The sequence below is a fragment of the Peromyscus eremicus genome, chromosome 6, assembly GCF_949786415.1.
Source record: "Peromyscus eremicus chromosome 6, PerEre_H2_v1, whole genome shotgun sequence".
NCBI lineage: Eukaryota > Metazoa > Chordata > Mammalia > Rodentia > Cricetidae > Peromyscus > Peromyscus eremicus.
The window spans coordinates 78,959,603-78,983,009 of NC_081421.1; the positions used below are offsets into that span (position 1 = coordinate 78,959,603).

A 23,407-nucleotide genomic window follows, 5' to 3' on the forward strand; every position below is an offset into this window, starting at 1 on the left:
GACAGCCAGTGGCCAAGCTTTTCTTAGCTGACCCCCTCCTACTCTGTCTCTCACAGCTTCAAAGTCCATTTCCCAGAAAAGAGGGGAGTCGTGACCAGTTCCTGTCCGAGCAGGAAACTTCAGTAGACAGCCCCCCTCTAGCTCTTGTGCAGTCCCGTCCCTGGTTCACTGCTTGGCTTCCCAAGCCAACTCTATTTTAATTCCAGCTGGTGTGGAGTCTCACCTCCCTTCTCTCACCTCTGTTGTCATGCTGTCACTGGGCTGCTCAGGCCTTTCAGATGATCACAGCCACTTCTTTCTCAAGAGCCACTGAAGAAGTCACCTTTGTCCCAGACCCCCAATTTTCTCCTTGTCTTGCCCGGCCTCTTTCCTCCAGTCTTCCTGACCTGGGTCACACCCATGGATGTCCTTTTTTACCTTCCTACCCCAGGATGTTTTCCTAAATTGCTATGCTCTAATGGGGACACCAAGTCTGCTAGATCCTCCTCCCCTCATTGTGACTATTAAGGGAGGGGAGGGGTGGGCAGGGTAACAGGGAAGGAAATCGAGAGTTGGGTGGTGAGCGCCTGCCTTGTCCACCTCCAGTTCCACTTTTGGCCACACTCCAGGCATTGTCTGTCTCCCCACTAGGCCCAGAAGGTGCACAGGCACTGTGTGCAAGTTGTGGGAGAGAGCTGGACACCACGAACTTAGGAAGGTGGTGCGTGTGTGTGTGGGTGGGGGGTGTGGGTGGGGTAGGAGGGTGCTGGGATGGACTCCCAGACCTTGCTTATGCTAGATCCCACACTCTACCACTGAGCCACCTCCTCCCTAGCCCTGAATCAAGCACTTAAAAAAGAAAGTAATGAAGTTTCTTCCAAATGAGGCAAACACAACTGAACCCCTGTATACCATCAGCTCCCTGGGCATCTCAGACATGTCTGTGTTCAATTCACACCTGCCAGTGGCCTAAGGACCATCATCACAGAGCCTTAGGCCAAACTGAGTGAAGTAACTGTTCAGACCCTCTACTGAGGTTCCAAGCATCCGTTCACAAGGAAACTCAGATCCCAGAAACGGCTAAGTTTTGCACCAGCGATTCCAGGGGTCCAAAGAACTCCATAAAGCTTCTGATGTAGGCTTTAGGACCCTTCTGGGAGTAGAGGGATCAAATAGTGTCTCCAAGCTTCTTGCTTTACAGTTCACAAAGGATGGGCAGGCTCCACTGCTCCAAGACCTTTGTGAACTAGGAAGGCTGAATGCCTCCCATTCCCTTATCCCAGACTTTCCTTCAAACTACAGCCCATCCAGCTGGAGAGGAAGAGCCCAGTCATGCTTAGGCAAGTTGGACCAGGAGCTACATTAATAACTGTGGCCTGTGGATTCCTCACCCACATGGAAAGACCTGTCAATGGGATGTCAATGAGGAAGCTGGGGCCTACTTGACAGAACTAAAAACTAGGATACAGCACAACTGTAGACAGCCAGAGGGACTGCTGCCTGTCTATGGTGTGAAGACAGAGTGAAACCTCATAAGGTAAGGGAGAGCTAGTAGTTACCGAATGTCCAGGGTGTCGGCCTATGCTAAACATGAGGGCAATAAACCAAGTCAGATAACGCAGAAATAAAAGCAAAAGCTTTCCCTTCTTAATCCTTTCTAATATCCTTGTGAGCCAAAGCATCAGGAACTAGTGGTTCATAAAGAACTGATAAATGTAATTTGTATAGGTGTTTTGTCTGCATGTATATATGTTCATCACATGTATGCAGTGCCCATGGAACCAGATAAGGTGTCGGTACCCTAGATCTAGAGTTTGACGGTTGTGAGCGGCCATTTGGGTTCCAGGACCTCTTCAAGTGCAACAAGTGCTCTTAACTGCTGAGCCGTCTCTCCAGCCTCCAACAGAGTGTTCTTGATGACACACTACTGATTCTATGCTGTGCCTTTTGTTAAAATCCTTCCCAGACTAATGCTGATCTCCCCCCTCCATATTCAACTCAGCCAATTCTAATATCTACACTATTCTTCCTCTTGTTTATTCTCCACTAGCCATGCTGACTTCATTAGTCTTCCAACATGCCCAGTCTATGCTAGAGTAAGGCCCTTGCCCTTATCCTTTCCCCACGTGAAGACCTACTTCCTCCCAGGCAGTTGGCATAGGCTCTCGCATTTTCAGTGTTTCCTCACATAACCAACACAGGGACACATAAATCTTTCACCCACTTATTCCTGTTGCCCGTTGTACCATATACTTACTTTTTTTCCCCCCACAGCATCCATAATAAACACAAGGGGTTTCAACAGCTTTATCTATCCACACGTGTGGTATGTGCAGTGAGTGCGTGTGCCCATGTGCCAGTGCACGTGCCCTTGCATATGTTTGTGAAGGCCAGAGGTCAATGCTGAGTGTCTCCCTTTATTACTCTCCACTTTGTTTTAAGATGGGGTCTCTCATTGAACCTGGAGCTCATTGTTTGGCTAGACTTGATGGCCAGTCAGTTCCTGGACCATCTCTGTTCACTTGCCAGTGCTGGGATTACAGGAATCACTAGGCCCTGCCTTTTACATGGGTGTGTAAGTGCTAAGGATCCAAACTCAAGTCCTTTTGTTTACACAGAAAACACTTGGGGTACCTACCTACTCTCTCATCTCCCCATCACAATATTTTGCCATTTTCTAAAGATTAAAAGTCTACAAGGGATGATATTTGGGTATGTCTGATTCATTATTGTATTCCATGCATTCAGAGCAGTACTGGTGTAGAGCACAAATAACAGTAATTGATATGTCCATAAAGATCATGCATTTTTCTGCTTTGAAGGCCCTCCAAGTTTAGTGTTAATAATTTGAACATGAGTAAGACTAAAGAAAATCACTGAAAACAACAGTTCAAAGCAAGAGACACACAACTGTTTAAAATGGGAAGCTTTATTAAAGTTTTTCCTTTATGGAAACAGCCAATCTCTTGCATAAGCAATTAGCAGTTGGGCCTAGAACTATAGTTGTCTGCTTCTTAACAAGCCCAAAGCATTTGCAACTCTCAAGTTTCTTTCGAAGGCTGTTAATGCCTGGAAAACAGAATCCATGTTGCCTTCCCAAGAAAGAACTAGGCATCCAGTTCCAAACCTTTAGCTGTTCTTAAAGGAACATTTAAACATGATAGAGTTAAGAGGGCTGCACAGTCAATGAATCCAAGATGAAACTGCAGGAAGAGAAACTCAAGATGAACCTAATAGCTGTACTGTATTCGAAAGAATATATATGTTTATGTTCTGAGCACTAATAGCTGGGTAGTCAGACTTCTCAATGCTCACATTCATTTGCTTCCCACAAGACAGGCTCTTTCCAGATCCTAGAAGAACATGCAGACCAATGTGTCCTTTGATGTTTGGGGTGGATTCAGTGGTCTACATTACTATATATTTAGCACCTTAAATAAGCACAATACTCAAATAAAAGTATTTTTGAAAATTATTTTTCTCCTCCAATTATGAGACAATTTCTTCATTATGCTGGTTTCAACACATAATTTATAAGAGCACATTTTGTTTTCTAATATCCTGTGAGTACTGGTCAGGAAGAAAAACATAATACTCATTAATTCTCTTTCTGCCCCTTAGTTCCTAGACCAAAACTCAGACATATGACTGACAAATAATTGTTGACCTGTGAGGGTACACAGGGAAGCTATTTTAAAGTGGCAGGACTCAAGAGATGCAGAATATTTTATTACTATTTGTATGAGAAAAATGACTCCAAACTACTTGTTTCAATGAAGTGGATAGCAAAATAACAGCATTTTCCTCTACATTTCAATTTTTCCAAGTACATGACACCGTCAAAGAAATGAATTGTCTTACTGAGGAGTAAAATGTAGCTTCTGATGACATCAGATGAAGATGCCAGACCAAAATGAGTTCCGGGCTGTGATGGGACAGCAGTTACATGCCAACAGCCACTGTTTCTCCAAACATTAAGAAAAATACTTAAGTGGCCACAGTTCATTAAGTTAATGGTATTCATACCTCCCACACATTTTGTGTATGTTTCCTGCCTGATTAAGTTGTAAACTCTTGAGGGAACGCTTCCATGCCTCTTTGTAAGGAAAGGCATGTACAGAATACTTTTGATATGCTGGTAGACAGAAGCATCATCTGATACTGAAGCTCCCCCTGGTGGAGGGTAAGATGATATACTAGTATATACTGTTAACTCTTAAAACTAGTGGAGGCATCAAGTCATTAAAGTTGCTTGTGGTCTAGTTGGGGGAAAAGAAAAACTACCAATTGTAGCATCAAGCTTCCTTTAAATGAGTGTTTTTCACATAACTAAAGCTATTATACCTGAAACAGCCACAAGCACTACTATGGAATTCATTCATGAATATGCATGATGATTAAATCAAGAGACTCTTGATTTCTTGGCTATAAAAATATATCTTGTCTTTGGGCACCCCTTCCAAGACCAAGGAGTTCACAAAAAGACACTATAAAAAGATAACTCTCTTAACAGGACACCTTTTCAACTTGCTCAGCAAGTACAGAATTCCCTTAGATAACACTGCATTCCTGACTCTATTGGTCCTTCCTTAAATACCCCTGGGTGCCAAAAAGGGCATTTTTCTTGATTTTTACCTTTAACCCCAGTGGAGAGTGTAAAAGGTGACAAAGGAAGTTGATAAAAAAAATCAGTTAAACTGGTGAGACTTCAATGTCATGTAACAAATACCTACACAACTCATCTGACACAGGATTTAGACATTATACTGATTTGCATGAGGTCTGTCTGTCCACGATTTTAAATCCAAAGAAATGTATGAGAAATATTTCGAAGGATAATGATTTCAAAGGTCCTTAAAATATGGATTGCCTCTAATTGGGCACACAGTGACATGCTCCTGTAGTCCTAGTTACTTGAGACACTGAGGCAGGAGGATCACCTGAACCCAGAGCTTTGAAGCCAGCCTGAGTAGCACAGTAAGACCCCATTTAAAAAATAAACACAAACAAGCAAACAGCCCAGCTTTTCTCACAGGGACCGACTGGCCCTACCTTCCACTTGCATTTCAGTTGACTTTAAGGTTTTGCCCCTCAGTCACAGACGTGCATAACTGCATCAAGAGAAGGGAAATGTTAAGTAGCTAAGTTTATTAGAGTATCAAAAGAATACAATTTCCAATGTTTCAAACAGTATTTTTGACATTTCTTCAGGTTGGTCAGATCTTACATTTGAAAGCTGACTTAGTAACTGAAGGGCTGGAAACATACCTGGCAAATCTCAGCAAGGCATGAACACCTCTTCACAACTAGTTGCAATGAGACAGTATCTAGATCCCTGAGCAAAGATTACTTTCTAGGACTGGTCTCCTTGATTTTTGGGGACAAGGCACAGGGTTTCCTAAGCTTGCAATCTGCTTTCTTCTCCAGTATGCAGCTGGCCAACAAGCCATTTGCTTTCCCTTTCTTCATGGAGAACACACAACAGTATCACCCTGGGTCCATGTCCTACATAAGCCCCACCTTTATAAAATGCAACTGAGAAGGAAAAGAAAAGCACCTCTATACAGCCAGCTAAAACTGTGATGTTGCCATCTTCATATCACTCCTGCTACACTGCTCAGACAGTCAAGTCACGCATCTCTGTTTGTGTTCTGAGTTGCAACCACTTCCCTCAAGTTCTTCAATCTCTTAGAAAGCAAGTTTGAAAATTTTCACAGAACACTGCATTGGTGGACTCACTCACACTAACAAATTGACAATGGCAAGGATTCCCTGGATGAAATTACAAGCTGTGCGGGATTTGTAATAGTCAAAGTCAAACCCTCATACAGTATTAAACTTATCTTTTTACATATAAAAATAATACAGAGTGGGATATTTTATTCAATAAGATACAATCTTTAAGGTCAAGAGAGAATATACAAAACTATTCTATGTCGTCTGGTGTATTTTACTGTAGAGTAGGAATAAATATATCTAGAGCAGGAAGTGCGAGGTCTGTTCCTAGAGAAATCACCCATAAGTGTAGTTTAAAGCCAAGTGGTCTGCTCAACAGGCAGAAAGGAGCTACTGTTGCATTTAAACAATGTGGTCATTATAAAATAAAGGACTTAAATCTATAAACAATAACAAAAAGACACAAACCAAATGAAAATGTACTAAAATTTAATCATCCATAAAAGCTGTAATTTAATCTGACAGTAAAACACAAGAAGCAATATTAGAGTTGGTTTAGTATATTATATATTTTAGCTTTGAAAGCCATAGAAATCAGTTATCCCAGTTTTTTCCCTATAAAAGACCCATTTTTCCAAAGCATTATGCACAAACAATTTTAATTAGAATATAATGACAGATGATATTTTCATAATTTTTAAATATAAAATGAAGTCAATGACTCAAAAAAGTTATCTGCTGCAATGAGTTTAAAGGGAGATTTCATAATCTATATCATTACAGATATAAAGTGTGATGGTTCAACTTTTTAGTGCTTGGTAGGGAGGAGTCATGATAAAAAGGTCAATATGAAATCATTTGATTATAGTAGTAACATCTAACATTTGAAATGCATCCATGCTCTTCTGTATAATTGTATTAGAGTCAAGTATCTTATTTCACATCTGTTATAACTGCTATTGCAAAGGAGAAATACTATGTCTTATTTCCAGGAGATATACACAGAGCAACTTTTTCTCCAGGGAACTTGTGCAAACCAATATAAGATCTAAATTCTTCACATAATATATAAAACAGGAGAAGCCTCTTCAGATTTAGTTTTTGAAGTCTGGAATGCTGGCACTTTCCAATTAGGCAACAGTTCTTCATTTCTGTAATCTGGAACATTGAACAGACACAGACACACATAGATAGAGTTCTCTTGTTGTCCGAAGGTGGCAGTCAATAAACAAATATATAATAACACACAAAGGATGACATCTACTGACCATTACTAAGGAACTAAATTACACCAAGCTATTTCAGTAGAAGAGCTATTTTACCTTCCTATTACACGTGTTCAAAAATAAGCCAGGCGTGGTGGCATGAGGATCAGGAGTCCAAGTTTGACCTTGACTACAGTTTTGGAGTATGCAAGACTGTCTCAAAAGTTCAAAACCAAATATAGAAGACTGAGTGCACAAAAAGCTATTAATAATCAATTTTTGTTTGTCCCTGGTTTTATTATACTTACTATTTCACATCTTATCTAATACTCTACCTATAAAGAGGCAGACAGTAATATTTTACTTGTATCCCATTATCTTTTTTTTTAAGTTCAATATTTGTCTACATAAACTCTATGTGAAATTCTATATTCAGCCATTTTCTGATCCCATATTAGGTACTATAATTTCTAACACAGCTGTCAGAAGACAATGCAGAAAGATCCCATACTCAAAGGCAGAAGAAATCAGCAGGTCTTACTACTTAGCAGAAGCCAATTAGTTTAGAGGGAGAACTCTTGATGATTTCTGAGGTCTTTAAAATTGGAATATTTAAGAGATTTACATGTTTTAATACAATTCTACTTAAAGACTTATAGACATATAAGCTGCCCCCAAAGTTCAGCTACTCTTACTAAAACACTGTAATTGTTATTTAAATCTACCCTGTTATCTTAGAACTTTTCCTCTCTAGTCTTGTTATGTTGGCCAGGATGGCCTCAAACTCCTGCACTCAAGTAATCCTTCTGGCTTAGCCTGAATAGCTACAGGCATGTGCCACCACACTAAGCTTTAGCACTTCAAAAAATATACGTATAACATGGCATTGCAAATCACAGTAAAGGTACTGCAAAGCATTCTGACAAAACCTCTATCATCACACACCTACAAGATCTCAGGAGACTACATTTTAAATTGAATTTTGTACAAGTCTAAGGATTGATGCAAGACCTAGGCAAGATTTCTCTTCTCTAAGGTAAACTGGATGAATGCATTTTCAAATCATAATAGGCCAAGTGGTATCTTTTCCTTTAAGCTAAAAGAATATTTTCTGAGAATGCAAAGTTAAAACTCAGGATTGCCAAGGTAATGGTGTCAATAAGCCAGTCAACTACAAAAGAGTAAAACAACACATTACCAACTTGGGTCCTCATGTTTGTCTTTGTCCCCTTCCTTAAACACACACAGACACCAGTAATTTAACAATAATCACTTTCAGGAAACTCATGATTAAAAGTGTTTTAACCAGTCAGTTTTAGGAAAAGCCACTCAGCTCTTCAGAAAAAGAAATCATTTAGACAGAAGCTGACCTTCCCAGTTTGACCACCCAAGACAATCTACGCTTTTCCTCCTTTCTATTTTTTCCATTAAAAAGGGTTGTAGTTACTCAATTGTTTTCTCTAAGAGATATACTTACTCACCCCTATCTCTAAGGAGCACAAATTAGCTCATCAGGAACTCAGAAAGCAGTAATCTCCTAAACAGGCCCCAGAGATCAACAATAGTGTTATCAACTCTCAAGTGAGCAGAGTTTACATTCCTATTCTAACTCCATCAAGTTTAGTCATATTCACATAATTAGCCTCCACTGCACCATACATCTGCTCCATGAAAGCATTCTGTTTGGGTTTATTAGCTAACAAAGAAGAAACATCAGGGGATTTAAATATGTAGTTAAAGGAAAACAAGTAACCAGCTCACAGGGCCTGGTTTCTTACCCAACGGGCAGTGCAAATGCTGCCATGAATTTCTCTCTAGTGGGTCCACTTAATGAAAGCTGAAATGCTATCTGAAGTCAACTACCACCTGATGCAGACTGGTAAAACATTTGTTGGAGAGTCACTCACTTTTGAGAACTGATAAGCAGAACTTCATATGCCACCACACAGCAGACAGAATGGCTCAGGTTTAAAAAGCCTGAAAATAACAATGTTGGGGAGGATGTAGAATTCATGAATTGCTGATGATGTGTGTGTATACATATATATACATATATGTATGTGTATATATGAGCTAGCCATTATGTTTCTATGTACGTGCATGTGTGCAAGTCATGCATAGAACTGCAAACTATCCGTGTGTGTGTGTGTGTGTGTGTGTGTGTGTGTGTGTGTGTGTGTGTATTTAATACCACACAGCAGGCTTTTTTTTCTTTTTTGGTGCATTGGTGTTTTGCCCTCATGTATGCCTGTGTGAGCCAGATCCCCTGTACTGGAGCTACAGACAGTTGTGAGCTGCCATGTGGGTGCTGGGAATTGAACCTGGGTCCTCTGGAAGAGTAGCCAGTGCTCTTAACCTCTGAGCCATCTCTCCAGCCCCTATCCATATATTTTGTTTGTTTTAGTTTTAAGCCAGGGTCTCATGTAGCCCTGACTGTTCTGACTTTGATATGTAAGGGAGGCTGGCTTTGAACTTCTAATCTTCCTGCCTCATTCTTTGTCTCGGATAATAGGTGTGAGCTGCCAGGCTAGGCTCAGTATTAAGTATTGTCATATAATAAAAAATAAACTACTGATACACGTAACATGGATACTTCTAAAAACACCGCTCTGGGTGAAAGATGAGAGACATAACACGTTACATATTTTTGCTCCTGCTAAGTTCAAAGAGGAGCAAACTGAAATGCTAACACTAGGTAAGTGCTCTACCTAGCCTCTAGCACCATTTCTTAAATACCCACTCTTCAGCAGGTGTTGGCAACAAGGTGGAGAGCAAATCACACACGGTTCTCACTTTGAGAGTGGAGACTCTCCTGGGGAGACAAATTATCCAACAGATATAGGTGTCTGTCACAGGGATGAGCAATGGAGGCTCAGAAATACTCAGAGGAAGTAAAACGGTTCCAGTTGGGAGAAACGAGGAAGGCCTTTGTTCTGCTTAGCATCTTACCTGGCTCAGAGCTGCTGCTGACTTCAAGTCTAGAGCAGCAGACATGATTTCTTTTTAGGCTTCTTCTTTTCCACTGGTGTTTTTCTATTTATCTGTCTGACCAGGTCATAAAATATCTAGGTAAAAACAACAATAAAAAGTACTGATTGTTTGTTCCACAAAATCATTTTGAAAGTACTAAGTATTGTTCTGCCATTAGAACTGAATTTTACTGTTTTCTTCTGAAGTTTCTTAGCTCCCCAAGCTACCTCTCAGAGTAAATCGGGCCTTACCTATACATGAGGAAGGATATGTACCTGCTTTTAGACAGCCAGCAGTCAATTAAAAAAAATTAGAAGTGAAAGGTAGTAAACACTTAAAGTTATAATTAAAATTACAGTAACATCACCAAAGAGCTTCCGTACATTGCTCCTAGATCCAAGTAATAATTTTGAACCATGATAGTGGCATGGATCCTTAAAGGGCTAAGCACGTATCCCCCAGAACAAGAATATACATTTCTTTTTCTTTCTTTTTTTTTTTTTTTTTTAGGGGGGGTGTGCTTTTCAAGGCAGGGTTTCTCCGTGTATCCCTGGCTGTCCTGGAACTCACTGTGTAGACCAGCCTGGCCTCAAACTCAGAGATCCGCCTGCCTCTGCCTCCCAAGTGCTGGGATCAAAGGCATGAGCCACTCACCAGCAAGAATATATTCTTATGTAACCTTAGCATAATGCTGATCCTAGTCAAGACATTTAAACAGCAATACATTTCTTTGTATTATCTTCAGTGTAAATTCTAATTTTGTCAATTATCTCAATGAGGTCCTAAAACATTACTTTCCTCTTGGGCAGAAATCTATCAGGATCTATACTGCATTTTGTTTCTTGATATTGTAGCACCTGTCTGTCTGTTATTATTTCCTTATTTGTTTGAGATGGGGATCTCACTTTAAGCCCATGCTGGCTTCAAATTCACTATTAGTCAAGGCTGGCCTTGAAATCCTGATCCTCTCCCAAGTGCTGGGATTATAGATGGATACTACCCCATGAACTGCTTTTTGCCTTTTAAAATTGGGAAGACTTTAAAATTTGGTCTTTGTCCTCCAGGGTTTTGTCATTTCTGAAAAATTAAGTCTAATAAACGTATAAAATTTCCCTCAATTTGCATTTGATGATGATGATGTATATTTTAGGCTGGGACAGGAAAAAGCATATCTGTTCAGATAATACAAGAACAGGTACATGATGTCCACCCCTTATGGATTTGTTTTTTAAGGTGGGGTCTCACTATTCAGCTCTTGATGGCCTGAAACTCACTTTGTAGACCAGGCTGGCCTTGAACTCAAGAGGTCCATTTTCTTCTACCCCCTGAGTGCAAACAGGACAACAACAACAGACAGGAAAAGTCCACTAATCCTTGATTTGAAGGCACAAACAGTACAGTAATAATCTTGGAGATTCATCTTTGAAGAGTAAAAATCACCAAAGACAAAAATACAATACTTTTTATTTCATAAAAGCGAGTTAGTAAGCCTGGGTTACCAGTCCATCCCTACTGTATTCCTTAAAGTCAGCTCGGCAAGAGTTCATTTTCATCCCAGGACACTAGTAAATGAATGCCTGCATTATTGTAGCAAAAAACCAGATTCAGCTGACACAGTCTTTAAAACATTAGCACACTTAATACAATAAAACTACATATAAACCAAACAGTGTTGAAAACAAGTTTCCTGATTTTACTTTTATTTTGCAGTGTTGGGAACTGAACTGAGGCTTTGCTCATGTAGACAAACACTCTATAGCTGAGTTGTATCTTTAGCTGCATGATTTTAATAAGTTGTTGTTTTGTTAGAGAATGTCCTTAAAATTTTAGTGATTTTTTAAAAAAAATTTCCATTTATGTATCTGTGTGGGTGCCTGTGGAGTCCCGAAGTGTTAAATCGCCTGCAGCTGGACTTAAAGGAGGTTGTGAGCCGTGGGAGCCTTTCATAAAGCCCTATGAGCTCTTAATCACAGAACAATCTCTATAGCCTGAGAACCCCTTTGATCCCAGGAAACACATACTAAAATATATAGGAGCGAAGAAAAGTGACTTCTATAAATATGTGGCAAAATGTTAATAACTAGTGAATCTAAATGAAGGATAAACAGACTATTTTTCTTATTCTTAGATTATTTTAAGAAAATTTCAAAAGCAAGAGATTTTAACATCAGTGACTTACATTTATTTCTTTTGTTGTTTGTTGTAGTAGGAAATTAAACCCAGGGCCTGTGCATGTTAGGCAAGTCCTCCACCACTGAGCTATATAGTCTAGCCTGTGCATTGTTTTTAAAAGATGACAAGCTACATTTCTTTAAGATGATAATCATCTGTTACTTTTTCAAATGATTCAGAGATTACAAGACTAAATGGTTGCAAAGAAAAAAGAACAGATTCATTACAAAGCTATAAATAAATATATTCTTTTCTGTTTATCCTATCCATTCAACTCCCATTTCCTAAAAACACTCCACTCTCTATAGTCTTATTTCTAAGAGGTTAAAACTACAGCATTTATTTATAAGCAAAATGGTAGCTGTTTCCACAACTCTGAAGCCTTTAAGAAGTTAAGGTATAAGAGTCAGGAAAAAGTTCTCATTGGTGCACAAGGCTTAACATGCAAACTATGATACAAAATAACAAAAAGATAAACCAGAACAGTAAATTAATGAAACACATACGCAGTTCCTCTTTCAGTTTCTTCATACCAGTCAGTGTCCCATTTCTGGCACACATTATAGAGACAGGTAACTGATTGCTTGTAGTATTATTCTAAATGATTTCTTTGGAAAACATTGCCTACCTCACAGCAGCAGATGGTTCAGTGATGAGGGCAAGTTCGAACTATAATATTTGGTTAGAAATGCTGAAAGTCCCCAGCCTAGGTTCTTCCTCATCTCTCTGAACTATAGAAAAATCTAGAGGGAACACAGAATAGAGTTTCTCAACCCCTCTCCCATTCCTAATTGGGATGTCTTTATTCCAATCATTACTCCAGCCTCAGCAAAGAAAAAGAAATTTGGGGTTAAGATTGAGGTCATTCCAGTGCATCAATTGCTACTTGTAGAATATAGAGAATTAGAGGGCTCTGGCCAAGTACTGTGTTCTTGTCTGTTTGCAAATTTAAAGTCAAGAGCTGAATCTTGTGAAATTATTATTCCTCTATCTTCATGCATTCAGAAACCACACAAGCATTTATACAGCAGCATAAACTGTCTGAACAACTATAAACTACCCAAGGAATTTTGCAGCTGAATTATTAGCCTATGAAGAGTAAAACCTTAAAAAAAAAAACCACTTGAAATTATATTCTCATTTCCAGCATGCAGACTGTGTGGTTTTTCAAAGAAGTAGAGATTATAAAATGACTATGACATTTTATATTGTTTTCTAAACCCCTATGTGGAAACTTTAGCAAGACTATCATGAAAAAGTCAATTCTGTTGCATTAAAAACTGCATTCAAGGGAGCTTTACTAGCCTGTGTAGTTCCCATAATCAGTAATGATTAAAGATGAGGAATACTTACTTCCTCCCTACTAAACTCTGGCTCCTATAGAAGAGGTCTTGTGTGATGGACTCTGGTCCAATTCAGCCTCAGCACACTTGATGAGCTTAGTAGGTAGAGAGCAGTGAGGATGACCGAGACAGTAAGGAACCAGATTCCAAAGGCCAATCATATTATATAAGGTGACATCACACCACAATTTTACTATTCAGGGGCACTCACCAACTGTAATGTATTCTTCATTAAAATATTGTTTGTTCATTTTAGTTAGGGTCTGGCCTAGAGCTCCTTCTCCTGCCTTGGCATCCAGAGTGCTGGGATTACTAAGTGTATGCCACCATACCTGGCTCCTTTTCTTGCTCGCTTGTTCTTTGAGAAAATAATACACTAAACATTAAATTTTTATTATAGCCACATTTTCAAAAACAACCTCTAGAAAGTTCTAATTTCACAACAAAGAAAGATGAGTGGATGACTGGATGGCTATCAATTTCTTCTCATTTACCTGCCAGTGAATAACAAATAACTGTAATGGAAGCACTCAGCAGGACTTGTTTCTCAACTAGGATGTAAACTTCTTAAGGGTAGAAATAGTTCTGTCTGGATGAATGCCACCTGGGTGCAGAATAAAGTGCCAGGCCAGGTATACAACAAGTACTCAATATGTTTGCCAGATGAATGGAATTAACAGATTTTTTTTATATATTTGTTAAAAGTGGTTTCACCTAAAAAAGCAAGCTTTAGCATTCTTGACTATTTGTAAGAAACAGAATCTGTAGCAGCTGATTTTTTTCCCTTGCCAAGTGTTTAAAATAATTTAGCCATCTTAAAAGTCTAATAATAGTCTACAAGCATACTCATGAAAAATGACTTACAGAACAGAGGCCAGAGAGGAACAGTGAGTGAAATCCCAGCCTCAACGACCTAACCCACTCTCATTCTCACCTAGGTCTAGTTACCTGCCATGTTTCCAAGGGCCAGAGAAGGGGACAGGAGGCTTACTCTGTCTCTCTGCCCCCACTGATTTTCTTTTTCAAAGGCTTCTGGTAAAGTTCCAAAAGCAAAAAGAATCTCATGTGTTTACCTGATTGGCAGTAGCAATTTGGGAACTACAGTAAATTTTTAGGGGCTCAGTCAACTATTGGCTCTTTAAAATGAGGCACATAGCCTATTTGCAAAGCCAGAAGGCCCACAGTTAATAACTTAAGATTGTGGAGTACTTACATCATCTGTGTTCATCGGGACTATCAGCTTTAAAGGACTGAATGTTTTGAATTACATGTCCATTCATACACAGATCCCACACTTTCTTCAGGCATGCATCAAAAGTGAAGCAAGAATCAAAAATTGAATTCTATGATGGTATTATATAACAAAAATCCATTATAATAGCAACTTTAATTTTTTGTACTCTTCTATTGGACTTTACCATCTATTTTTTATATTCAACGGGATAAGTAACTGCTATAAAAGTGTGACCATTTTCACATGCTAGCTCTAGCATATCACTTAAAGGCTTAGCAGGACTTTATATACAGCCTTTGACAATAAGTTAAAATTAGGTGTCTGCATTACAACTATCAGAGAGTGATGTCATGGAAGCCAAGGAACACGGTATCTAGAAATGACTATTTTCTACAAGGTAATAAAATCAAGATAATTCTTTTTCTTAAAAATTCTGGCTATTAATTTAAGGCAAACAGAAAGTAGAAAGGCACTTGTTTGTACTGTCCAGTAGTTGCAGGCTACCTCATTAACGTTGATCTTTGACTTTGCAGAAGATTCTAAAAAGGCACAGTTACACCACTGTCTTGCTAAATTCTGGCCTTGTTCTTTGCCAACTACCCGCTCGTCTTCCAGGTCACATTTATTGCCAACCAAAATCATTGGAACCTGCAGGAAGGAAAAAACCAATTTATTACATACTAGTTACTTACTCTCTTCTTACAAATAAGCAATTACCTGCTAACAACAGAAACACACCAGTCTATAAGTGTATGCTCCACCAAGTGCTTAAAAAAAGGGTGCTGTGTGTTGCGGTTGTTTGGGATGGAAGAAGAAATGGAGGGAAGAAGGAAGAGGCCAAAAAATATGGAAGAACTCCTACTAGATTCATATACCAAATTATTCTAAAGAATATGATCCCATTTTTTCTTAATTTTAATTTTTTGTATGAATGTTGTGTACAACATTCATGTATGGTACCTAGGGCGGCCAAAAAATAGTTATGAGCTGCCATGTGGATGCTGAGGATTGAATCCTAGTCCTCTGTAAGAGCAGCAAGTACTTAATTACTAAGCCATCTCTCCATCCCTTAATGATCCTAAAATTCTTATGTAGATTATTACAAATAATTGAATTTCAAGTAGAAAATTCTGAAGGAAAAGGAACTCCCTGCAATACATTAAACACTATATTCATTGACCCTAAGTAGTTTATATGCTTCATCTCAAGGTCTAATAAATGCCAAAAATAGTGACATTATTAGCAGCTTCTACTTCTATATCTAATATTAATTAGACTTGAAGACTATGTAGGTGAAATATTAAGGAGGATTAAGACTAGAGATAGGAGCTGGAGAGATGGTTTAGTGGTCAATAGCACCTGCTCCTCTGTCAAAGGACCTGAGTTCAGTTCTCAACACTTAGGTCAGGTAGCTTACAATCACCTGTAACTCTAGCTCTAGGGAATCCAACATCTTCTAGCCTCACCACGTGGAAGACACATACATCCAAAAAAAGAGTCACCAAGCAGCTGTGTCTTCCTTTCCCTCCCTACCACAGATGCTTGACTATCTCGAAACACAACAGCCTACTTCCACAGCTAATAAACTGTGTTAGGTTTCTCAGCTAAAAGTTCCGAGAACAAAGCCAGGAGGTTGTAAGACAACAGCACCACACAAAAGAAAGAATGTAAGAGATATGGTGAACTTTCTACCCAAAAGAGGTTACATTAAACAGTCTAGGCATCTTTTGTCCTTTACTGATGAAATAAAGGGGATTAACATTACCAGAACTCATTGTAACTCTGTGAAAACAGAACTCTTTGGATAAATTCATCACAGAAAGGAAGAAAACTATTCATTAAGGGAAGTCATGGGGTTATAGGGCACAAATTCCTATCTATGGTATCAAGGTTAAAGTCCTGAGCAGGTGAATATGCTCCTATTAGAGAAAATACACAAAACCAGAAAGGTGCAACTGAAAATTTCTATCCAAATATATGTAATTGAAAAGGGATTTTTCCGTAACTTCAAATTGATGTAAACATGTAAAATTATTTCATTTTTTACAAAAGATAAGAAAAAGGTATATGCTACCAACAAGGGTGGTACATGCCTATAAACCCAGGACTTAAAGGTGGAGAGCTGGGCGGTGGTGGTGCATGCCTTTAATCCCAGCACTCAGGAGGCAGAGGCAGACAGACCTCTATGAGTTTGAGGACAGCCTGGTCTACAGAGTGAGTTCCAGGACAGTCAGGGCTACACAAAGAAACCCTGTCTCAACCAAACCAAACCAAACCAAACCAAAACAAAAAGATAAAGATAGGAAGGTTAAGTGCCTGAGGCTAGCCTGGGCTATATAACAAGATAATGTGTTAAAACACCAAAGTAACCCAAAGAACATGTATGATAGACTATTAGAAAAAGGAACATTAATCATTATGGTTCTATGAACACTACTTCTCACATTTAAAGCTCAACATGAGTCCCCCTTACTCCTCCTTCTGCTGTGACATCTTCTAACTCCTAACTTCTAATCTCTCCTGTACCTTATCCACATGGTACAATGCTCACTTTGCCACACAAATCTCATATTCTAAACATCCCAGCATATAATTTATAGGTTAACTTTGAATGTCAAAATTTATTTTCATAGGCTGTTTTTGACATGTGCTAGATACCTTCCAAATCTTATACTGATGACAAAGCAGACACTTTTTTTTTTTTTTTCTTTTTTTTGGGGTTTTTCAGACAGGGTTTCTCTGTGTAGCTTTTGGAGCCTGTCCTGGAACTCACTTTGTAGACCAGGCTGGCATCGAACTCAGAGATTCACCTACCTCTGCCTCCCAAGTGCTGGTATTAAAAGTGTGCACCACTACTGCCTGGCCTGAAAGCAGACACTTTTATTTGACTACGGAGAGATGGCAATGTTTTAATGAGAGAAATACTTACATCTTCTGTGTCTTTAACCCGTAAAATCTGTTCTCTCAAATCCTGTAAGTCATTAAACGTAGACTGAGCTGTAATTGAATAAACTAGTGCAAACCCTTGGCCATTCTTCATATATAAATCCCTCATTGCTGTAAACTGCTCCTATAATATAAAAAAATAGATCCAGTTATAAATATATATGCAGTTTTTCAATGTATGCTGGAATGATTTTAAATAGAATAATCTCAAATAAGGACATACATTTTAAAATACATATTGTCATAAGACTTTATACTAGTTTCTAGAAACTGAGATGAATATTTGTGTTTGTTGGTACAATTCCTTTAATATACAAACCTTAATTGATTTTGTTTGGAAGACTTATAATAGGATCACCACTCAAGTAGAAGCAATCCAAGATGCAAATCCAATACTGAGTTATAATCATCCAGCATGTCAGTCTCAACTAGCTTTCCACTGATGTTTTATCATCTTGACAATCAGTACATAACCAACCCTAGGTTAGACTCTTGAAAAGAGCTTTTTCATATATTTTTTATCTTCCTGTTCCCTGCATTTCAAATTCTTAGAAAAGATCTGAGAATAGTACAGTGACTATTTTCTTCAGATTCACTAACCATTAACATTGGTCACACAGCTACAGTCTCACTAAATTAAAATGATTCTGTTTGTTTAAAACCTACTTTCCCTTTTTTGGAGAAATCATTAGTGTATGCTATAACTATAGGTAACAATATAGAACAGAATCCTATCTAAAAAGTGCTTGGATTTTATACACAGTATTATAGAAGTCACATATAGCAGAAGATTAAAAATGAGCTTTTTAACCTCTATCATTAAGCACACAAATCCACAAAGCTTCATAAACTGTTTGCTTCTTTAGCTTGCTGATTCCCGCTGTCATGCCTCCATTCTGTCTACCAAATCCAAACAGTTCTAGATGCTCCAGCCGCCTGCTTGCTGCACTCGATTTGTACTGCAAGACGTCAGCTGTGCTAACACTCACCCACGTTCTTAACTTTCAATTTTAGTCTACAAGATTCATCTACTCTACAACCGTTTCAGCAGGAAGAGATGTTGGTCAACACAAAAGGCAAAAATCTTTCAAGGAATATACATGGAGATAAAAAAAAAATAAAGTACAAAGTAGACCAGACAGTAATGTGACAGAAAAAATAAAGCTGAGAAAGAGTTTCTCTTTTTTGGGGTGTGGAGTGGGGTGTGGAGTAGAAGTTTACATTTTCGAGGGGAAAGTACTTACAGGTAACAGGAGAGCAAGAAGGAAGAGGAGGTTAATGTGTATGTTCTTGTAACGTGACAGAAAAAAATAAAGCTGAGAAAGAGTTTCTCTTTTTTGGGGTGTGGAGTAGAAGTTTACATTTTCGAGGGGAAAGTACTTACAGGTAACAGGAAAGCCAGAAGGAAGAGGAGGTTAATGTGTATGCTCTTACAAGGTGTCCTAGGCAGAGATCAACAAATACACAGGGCCCAAGGAGAAACATACAGTGTTTGAGAAGCTGCAGGAAACCAGTTAACTAGAGTGCTAAGGAGGGTGGGACTAGGAAGGGGAATACCTACCTTAACTAAAATTCTGAACTTAAATACACTCCACCCCACCCCCCATTATATATTTATTTAATGTGCATTGGCGTTTTACTTGCATGTATGTCTGTGTGAGGGTGTCAGATCCTCTGGAACTGGAGTTACAGACAGCTGTGAGCTGCCATGTGGGTGATAGGAATTGAACCCAGGTCCTCTGGAAGAGCAGCCAGTGCTTTTAACCACTGAGCCATCTCTCCAGCCCTTAAATAACTTAAAAAATAGTATGTATATATATTTTTACATACATATTATAGCATATACCTTACTACACTATAAAAAGACTGCTCCCTCTCTACCAAAAAAACTTCCGATTTTTCAGGTGAACTCAGTACACAATTATCATATGTGGACATCAATCACATCACAAAACAATTGTATATGCCTAAGAAAATTTATGAAGGCTTGCATTTAGAGAATTTTAAAAAGTCAGAATAATCACTTTACACAGAGAATTATTCAGATAACAAAATCTGCTCACAGACTAAAACTTGGTAAATGAAAAGGAAAGAATCCTTACTGTTCCTGCAGTATCCAGGATTTCCAGCATACATTGTTGGCAGTCTACTTCAACTTGCTATAGTGGAACAAAGAAGAAAAAAAAAAAAGCAACATCAATGTTTTCCTTTTACTTCTTCCAAGTACTTACTAACAACTACCAAGTGTTTTTCAACTTAGTAGCACAATAAAGAACAGGGAGGGTCTTTGAGCACACTAGCAATATTCCAAGGGCCAGGATGGTTAAATTTGAGTGTAGGTACTTTCTGACTACTATAATGATGTTCATTTGTTCTTATTGGAAGGCAAAACAACAGGCTTTGTAATTTAAGAAAAATGGTACATACAGTTCTAACAGGAAAAAATTCTAACAAACAAAAAACAAAAAAAAATGATCACATACATGATATAGAGTTATGATAGATTTATATATGAGATCTATATATGGTCTTCATGGAAAGCAAAGAATTAAAGAACCCAAGCTGGATGTGGTAGTGCTTATCTATAACCTCAGCACTGGGAGCCTAAGGCAGGAAGAGTTCGAGTTTAAGGCCCTATGGGTGACATAGAAACTATCCCCAACAAAAGATGCCAGGCTTCACATGGGTCAAACTGAAAACAAAAAGATTTCGAGGAATAGAAACTCTGCCAACTTACTGTATCTAAGTTGTTAAAATTTTGCTAAAATATTCACAAAATTTGCAATATAAGGAGAAATCAGAAGTATTAAAATAAATAGCAATGAGCTACTTATTCCTTAAGAATATACACATCCCTTAAGACTTTAAGGGCTCTCTAAAAAATTGTAGAAGGTGAAATATAAATATACCAATTCCATTTCTCCAGTCTTCTAAAAGAAGATTGGCCTAAAGAAAGTATCAATTATCAACTCTGTGGAAAATTTCTATAGAAAAGACTAAGAAAATTGGCCCTTCAGCATGCTAGGGACAGATCTTGCTTTATGATTAAAGACTTAACTAACAATTTGTTTGGGAGAAATTTCAGAAGAGCAATACTGTCTCCTACAAATAAAGCCATCACCCTACAGGCTCTTCTGACCCTTCCTCCCTGCTAGAGTGACGAGGAGGAGGAGTACCTCTGGTGGGGCCACAAACTCATAACCCCACTCCGTGTGGGGCAAACAGTTAGGCAAAATCTGTGCCAGAGTCTTCAGGAAATAAGGAACCATGCCTGTAGTTTCATAGGTATCTAGAGAACAGTTGTGTTAATTTGGAAGAGACTGCAATCATTCGGCCAGTATTTCCTAAAAAGCTTAATTCAACAAAAGTCATAGTACTGTCAAAGACAGATTGTAAAAACAGATATCTAATAGAGCAACACTTTCCTCTCTCCTGAAATGTAGGTTTAGTCTTTGGAGGGAAAACCTTGGCTCTTTATGGTATTTTGTTATACGACCCCAACTGGATATGTGGAAAATAAAATCATGAAAGTTTTTCATAGTTCTACCTAGTCTTATACTAGAACATAGTTTTGCCAAGACCAACTATTTTGCTTCTTCTAAAAATAGATTACTCTTTCCTTTTCTTTTTCTTTTTTGAAAGACAGGGTCTTTGTAGACTAGGCTGGCCTTGAACTTGCAGAGATCTCTCTGCCTCTGTTTACCAGGTGCTGGGATTAAATGTGTGTATATCATCATGCCTGGCCAACTTCACTTCTTTAAGAGAAATTTTTGGTTCGCCACAAAATTAAGGGAAAACAGAGATGTCCCAAATTATCTCTGCCTACACCATGTACAGCTTCCTTCTCTCTCTTATCAACAGCCTGCAGCAGAGTGGAAATTTGTCACAACCAATGACACATTGTTATGAGCAAAGGTCCATGGTTTGCATTACAGTCGCTTTCCATATATGTTCCACAGATCCTGAGAAACATGACAGGTACTCCCATTATACTATTACACATTTTTTATTCATTTTAATAGTCTAAATCAAAACCAAAACTTAAAGGATAACTTCAATCATAAAAATGGTCTTAAGTTTTGTTAACAGTTGAAAATATTAAGTAGAAAAATACACCTATGTATAAATCCCCAATACTCATACAAAAGCCTGGGTGTGGGCTTAATATTTTTCTACTTAAACTTCTCACTGGGAAAATGCATTCAGGAAAGAATAAACTATTAGCTGGGCATGGTGGCTCACATCTTTAATCCCAGAACTTGGGAGGCAGAGGCATGTGGATCTCTGTGAGTTCGAGGCCAGCCTGGTCTACAGAGTGAGATCCAGGACAGGCACTAGAAACTACAGAGAAACCCTGTCTTGAAAAAACAAAATTAAAAAAGAAATATGAACTATTAAGCAGCAACAGCACATAGAACACTCTCTGAAGTAGTGTTCAGTGAGGAATGTTTTATCCCGGTGGAACTTCTAAAAACAGACACGGCAGATTTCTATCATTTCTCAAAACTATTTTAAAAAGCAATTACATGGATCAAGTTTGAAAGCTGTAAGGACTACTCATAAGTGCATGCACTGTTTCACATTTTACCTTTCTGTAGGAATCTTCTATCGTTGGGTCATATTTTTCAACAAAAATTCCCTGAACAAACTGAACTGTCTGAGAGGAGAAAACAAACAAACCAGAGTTAAAGACTTGAAAGGAAAATCAAATGTTCCTAAGTGTTATTTAACCTTACAAATTGTAAAGAAATGAAACTGTGGTGAAATTCTGAATAAACACAAATGTAAAGCATCAGTATTATTTTCCAGTAAGAATGCAACAAAACTACAAAGATATTTATTGCAAAAAGATATGGTCATGTTAAAAACTTATCAATACAGCTACTACACTGCTACATGATTATGTTACATGTTAAAATACAGAGATACAGACAGCAAGATTCTAATTCATTAAAATTGAGACCATCCAAATGTAACTTGTGTAAAAGGAGAGAGACAAGGGTCCTAATTGTTTATACTGTTTAAACTGTAAGGAAGAACAGGGAATTTAGAGTTACTAAATACCTGTTTGCTTCAGTTTTAGACTGTAATCACATTTAAGTTCCACTTGTACCCCAGAAATACTTTTCTGATTTGCCAGCTGAACTTACAATACAGATTCCAAAGTCTTACTCTTTCCAGTGGAAAACACTACCTAGTCACAGACACCAACTAGCCAAAGATAACTATGTAGTGTATATATATGAATATACACAAAATTCAGAATATATTTGAGTGCAGTAAAATGGGTTCAGGAATCAACTGAGGCCCTTGGGATATACAGAAAAGGGAGACTACTATACTTTCATCTGCAGTATACTGAATGAACATATCTGAATGTACACTAGAAAAAACATTTATCATTAAATTAAATGGCAAGTACAGATCATAATTCTGAGATATTTCCTAGGAAGTTTTAAAACAGGGTCTGGAATATTCCTGCCTATAGGCAAAGGCAAATATGCAGACTAAGGTCATCTACACTTAAATTATTTAAATGAACTTCAGTATATAATCACAGTAAAAACTTTAATTATTCTCTCCCTCCCTTCATCCCTCTGTGTTGGTGATACAACTCAGGACCCTAGGTATTATAGGAAAATATCCTACCACTGTACTGTATCTCAACTATGAGTGTACATGTGTGCAGAGATTAGAGGAGGACATTGGGTGTCCTACTCTATCACTCCCTGTCTTATTCCTCCCACATACAGCTACACACACGCACGCACTCATTAACCACTGGGGTAACAGATGTGTACATGCCCACACCCAAGCTTTTGTATGAGTGCTGGGATTTACACATAGGTCCTCAAGCTTACAAGACAAGAGTTCTTACCCAC

The 23,407-nt window shown here is 38.3% G+C and overlaps 1 protein-coding gene across 1 annotated transcript in view; it reads right to left on the reverse strand.

Moving 5' to 3' along the window:
* Positions 1–6,127: 6,127 nt before the first annotated feature.
* Rap1a (RAP1A, member of RAS oncogene family) overlaps positions 6,128–23,407 on the reverse strand; it is a 79,823-nt gene continuing 62,543 nt past the window's right edge. Inside the window, exons 3-8 of the mRNA XM_059266028.1 lie at positions 22,114–22,182; positions 19,628–19,684; positions 17,509–17,649; positions 15,084–15,227; positions 9,810–9,925; positions 6,128–6,813 (exon numbers count right to left, since the gene is read on the reverse strand). Coding sequence (XP_059122011.1) covers positions 9,839–9,925; positions 15,084–15,227; positions 17,509–17,649; positions 19,628–19,684; positions 22,114–22,182 — 498 coding nt within the window. The 3' untranslated portion in view covers positions 6,128–6,813; positions 9,810–9,838. The remainder of the gene's footprint in view (positions 6,814–9,809; positions 9,926–15,083; positions 15,228–17,508; positions 17,650–19,627; positions 19,685–22,113; positions 22,183–23,407) is intronic.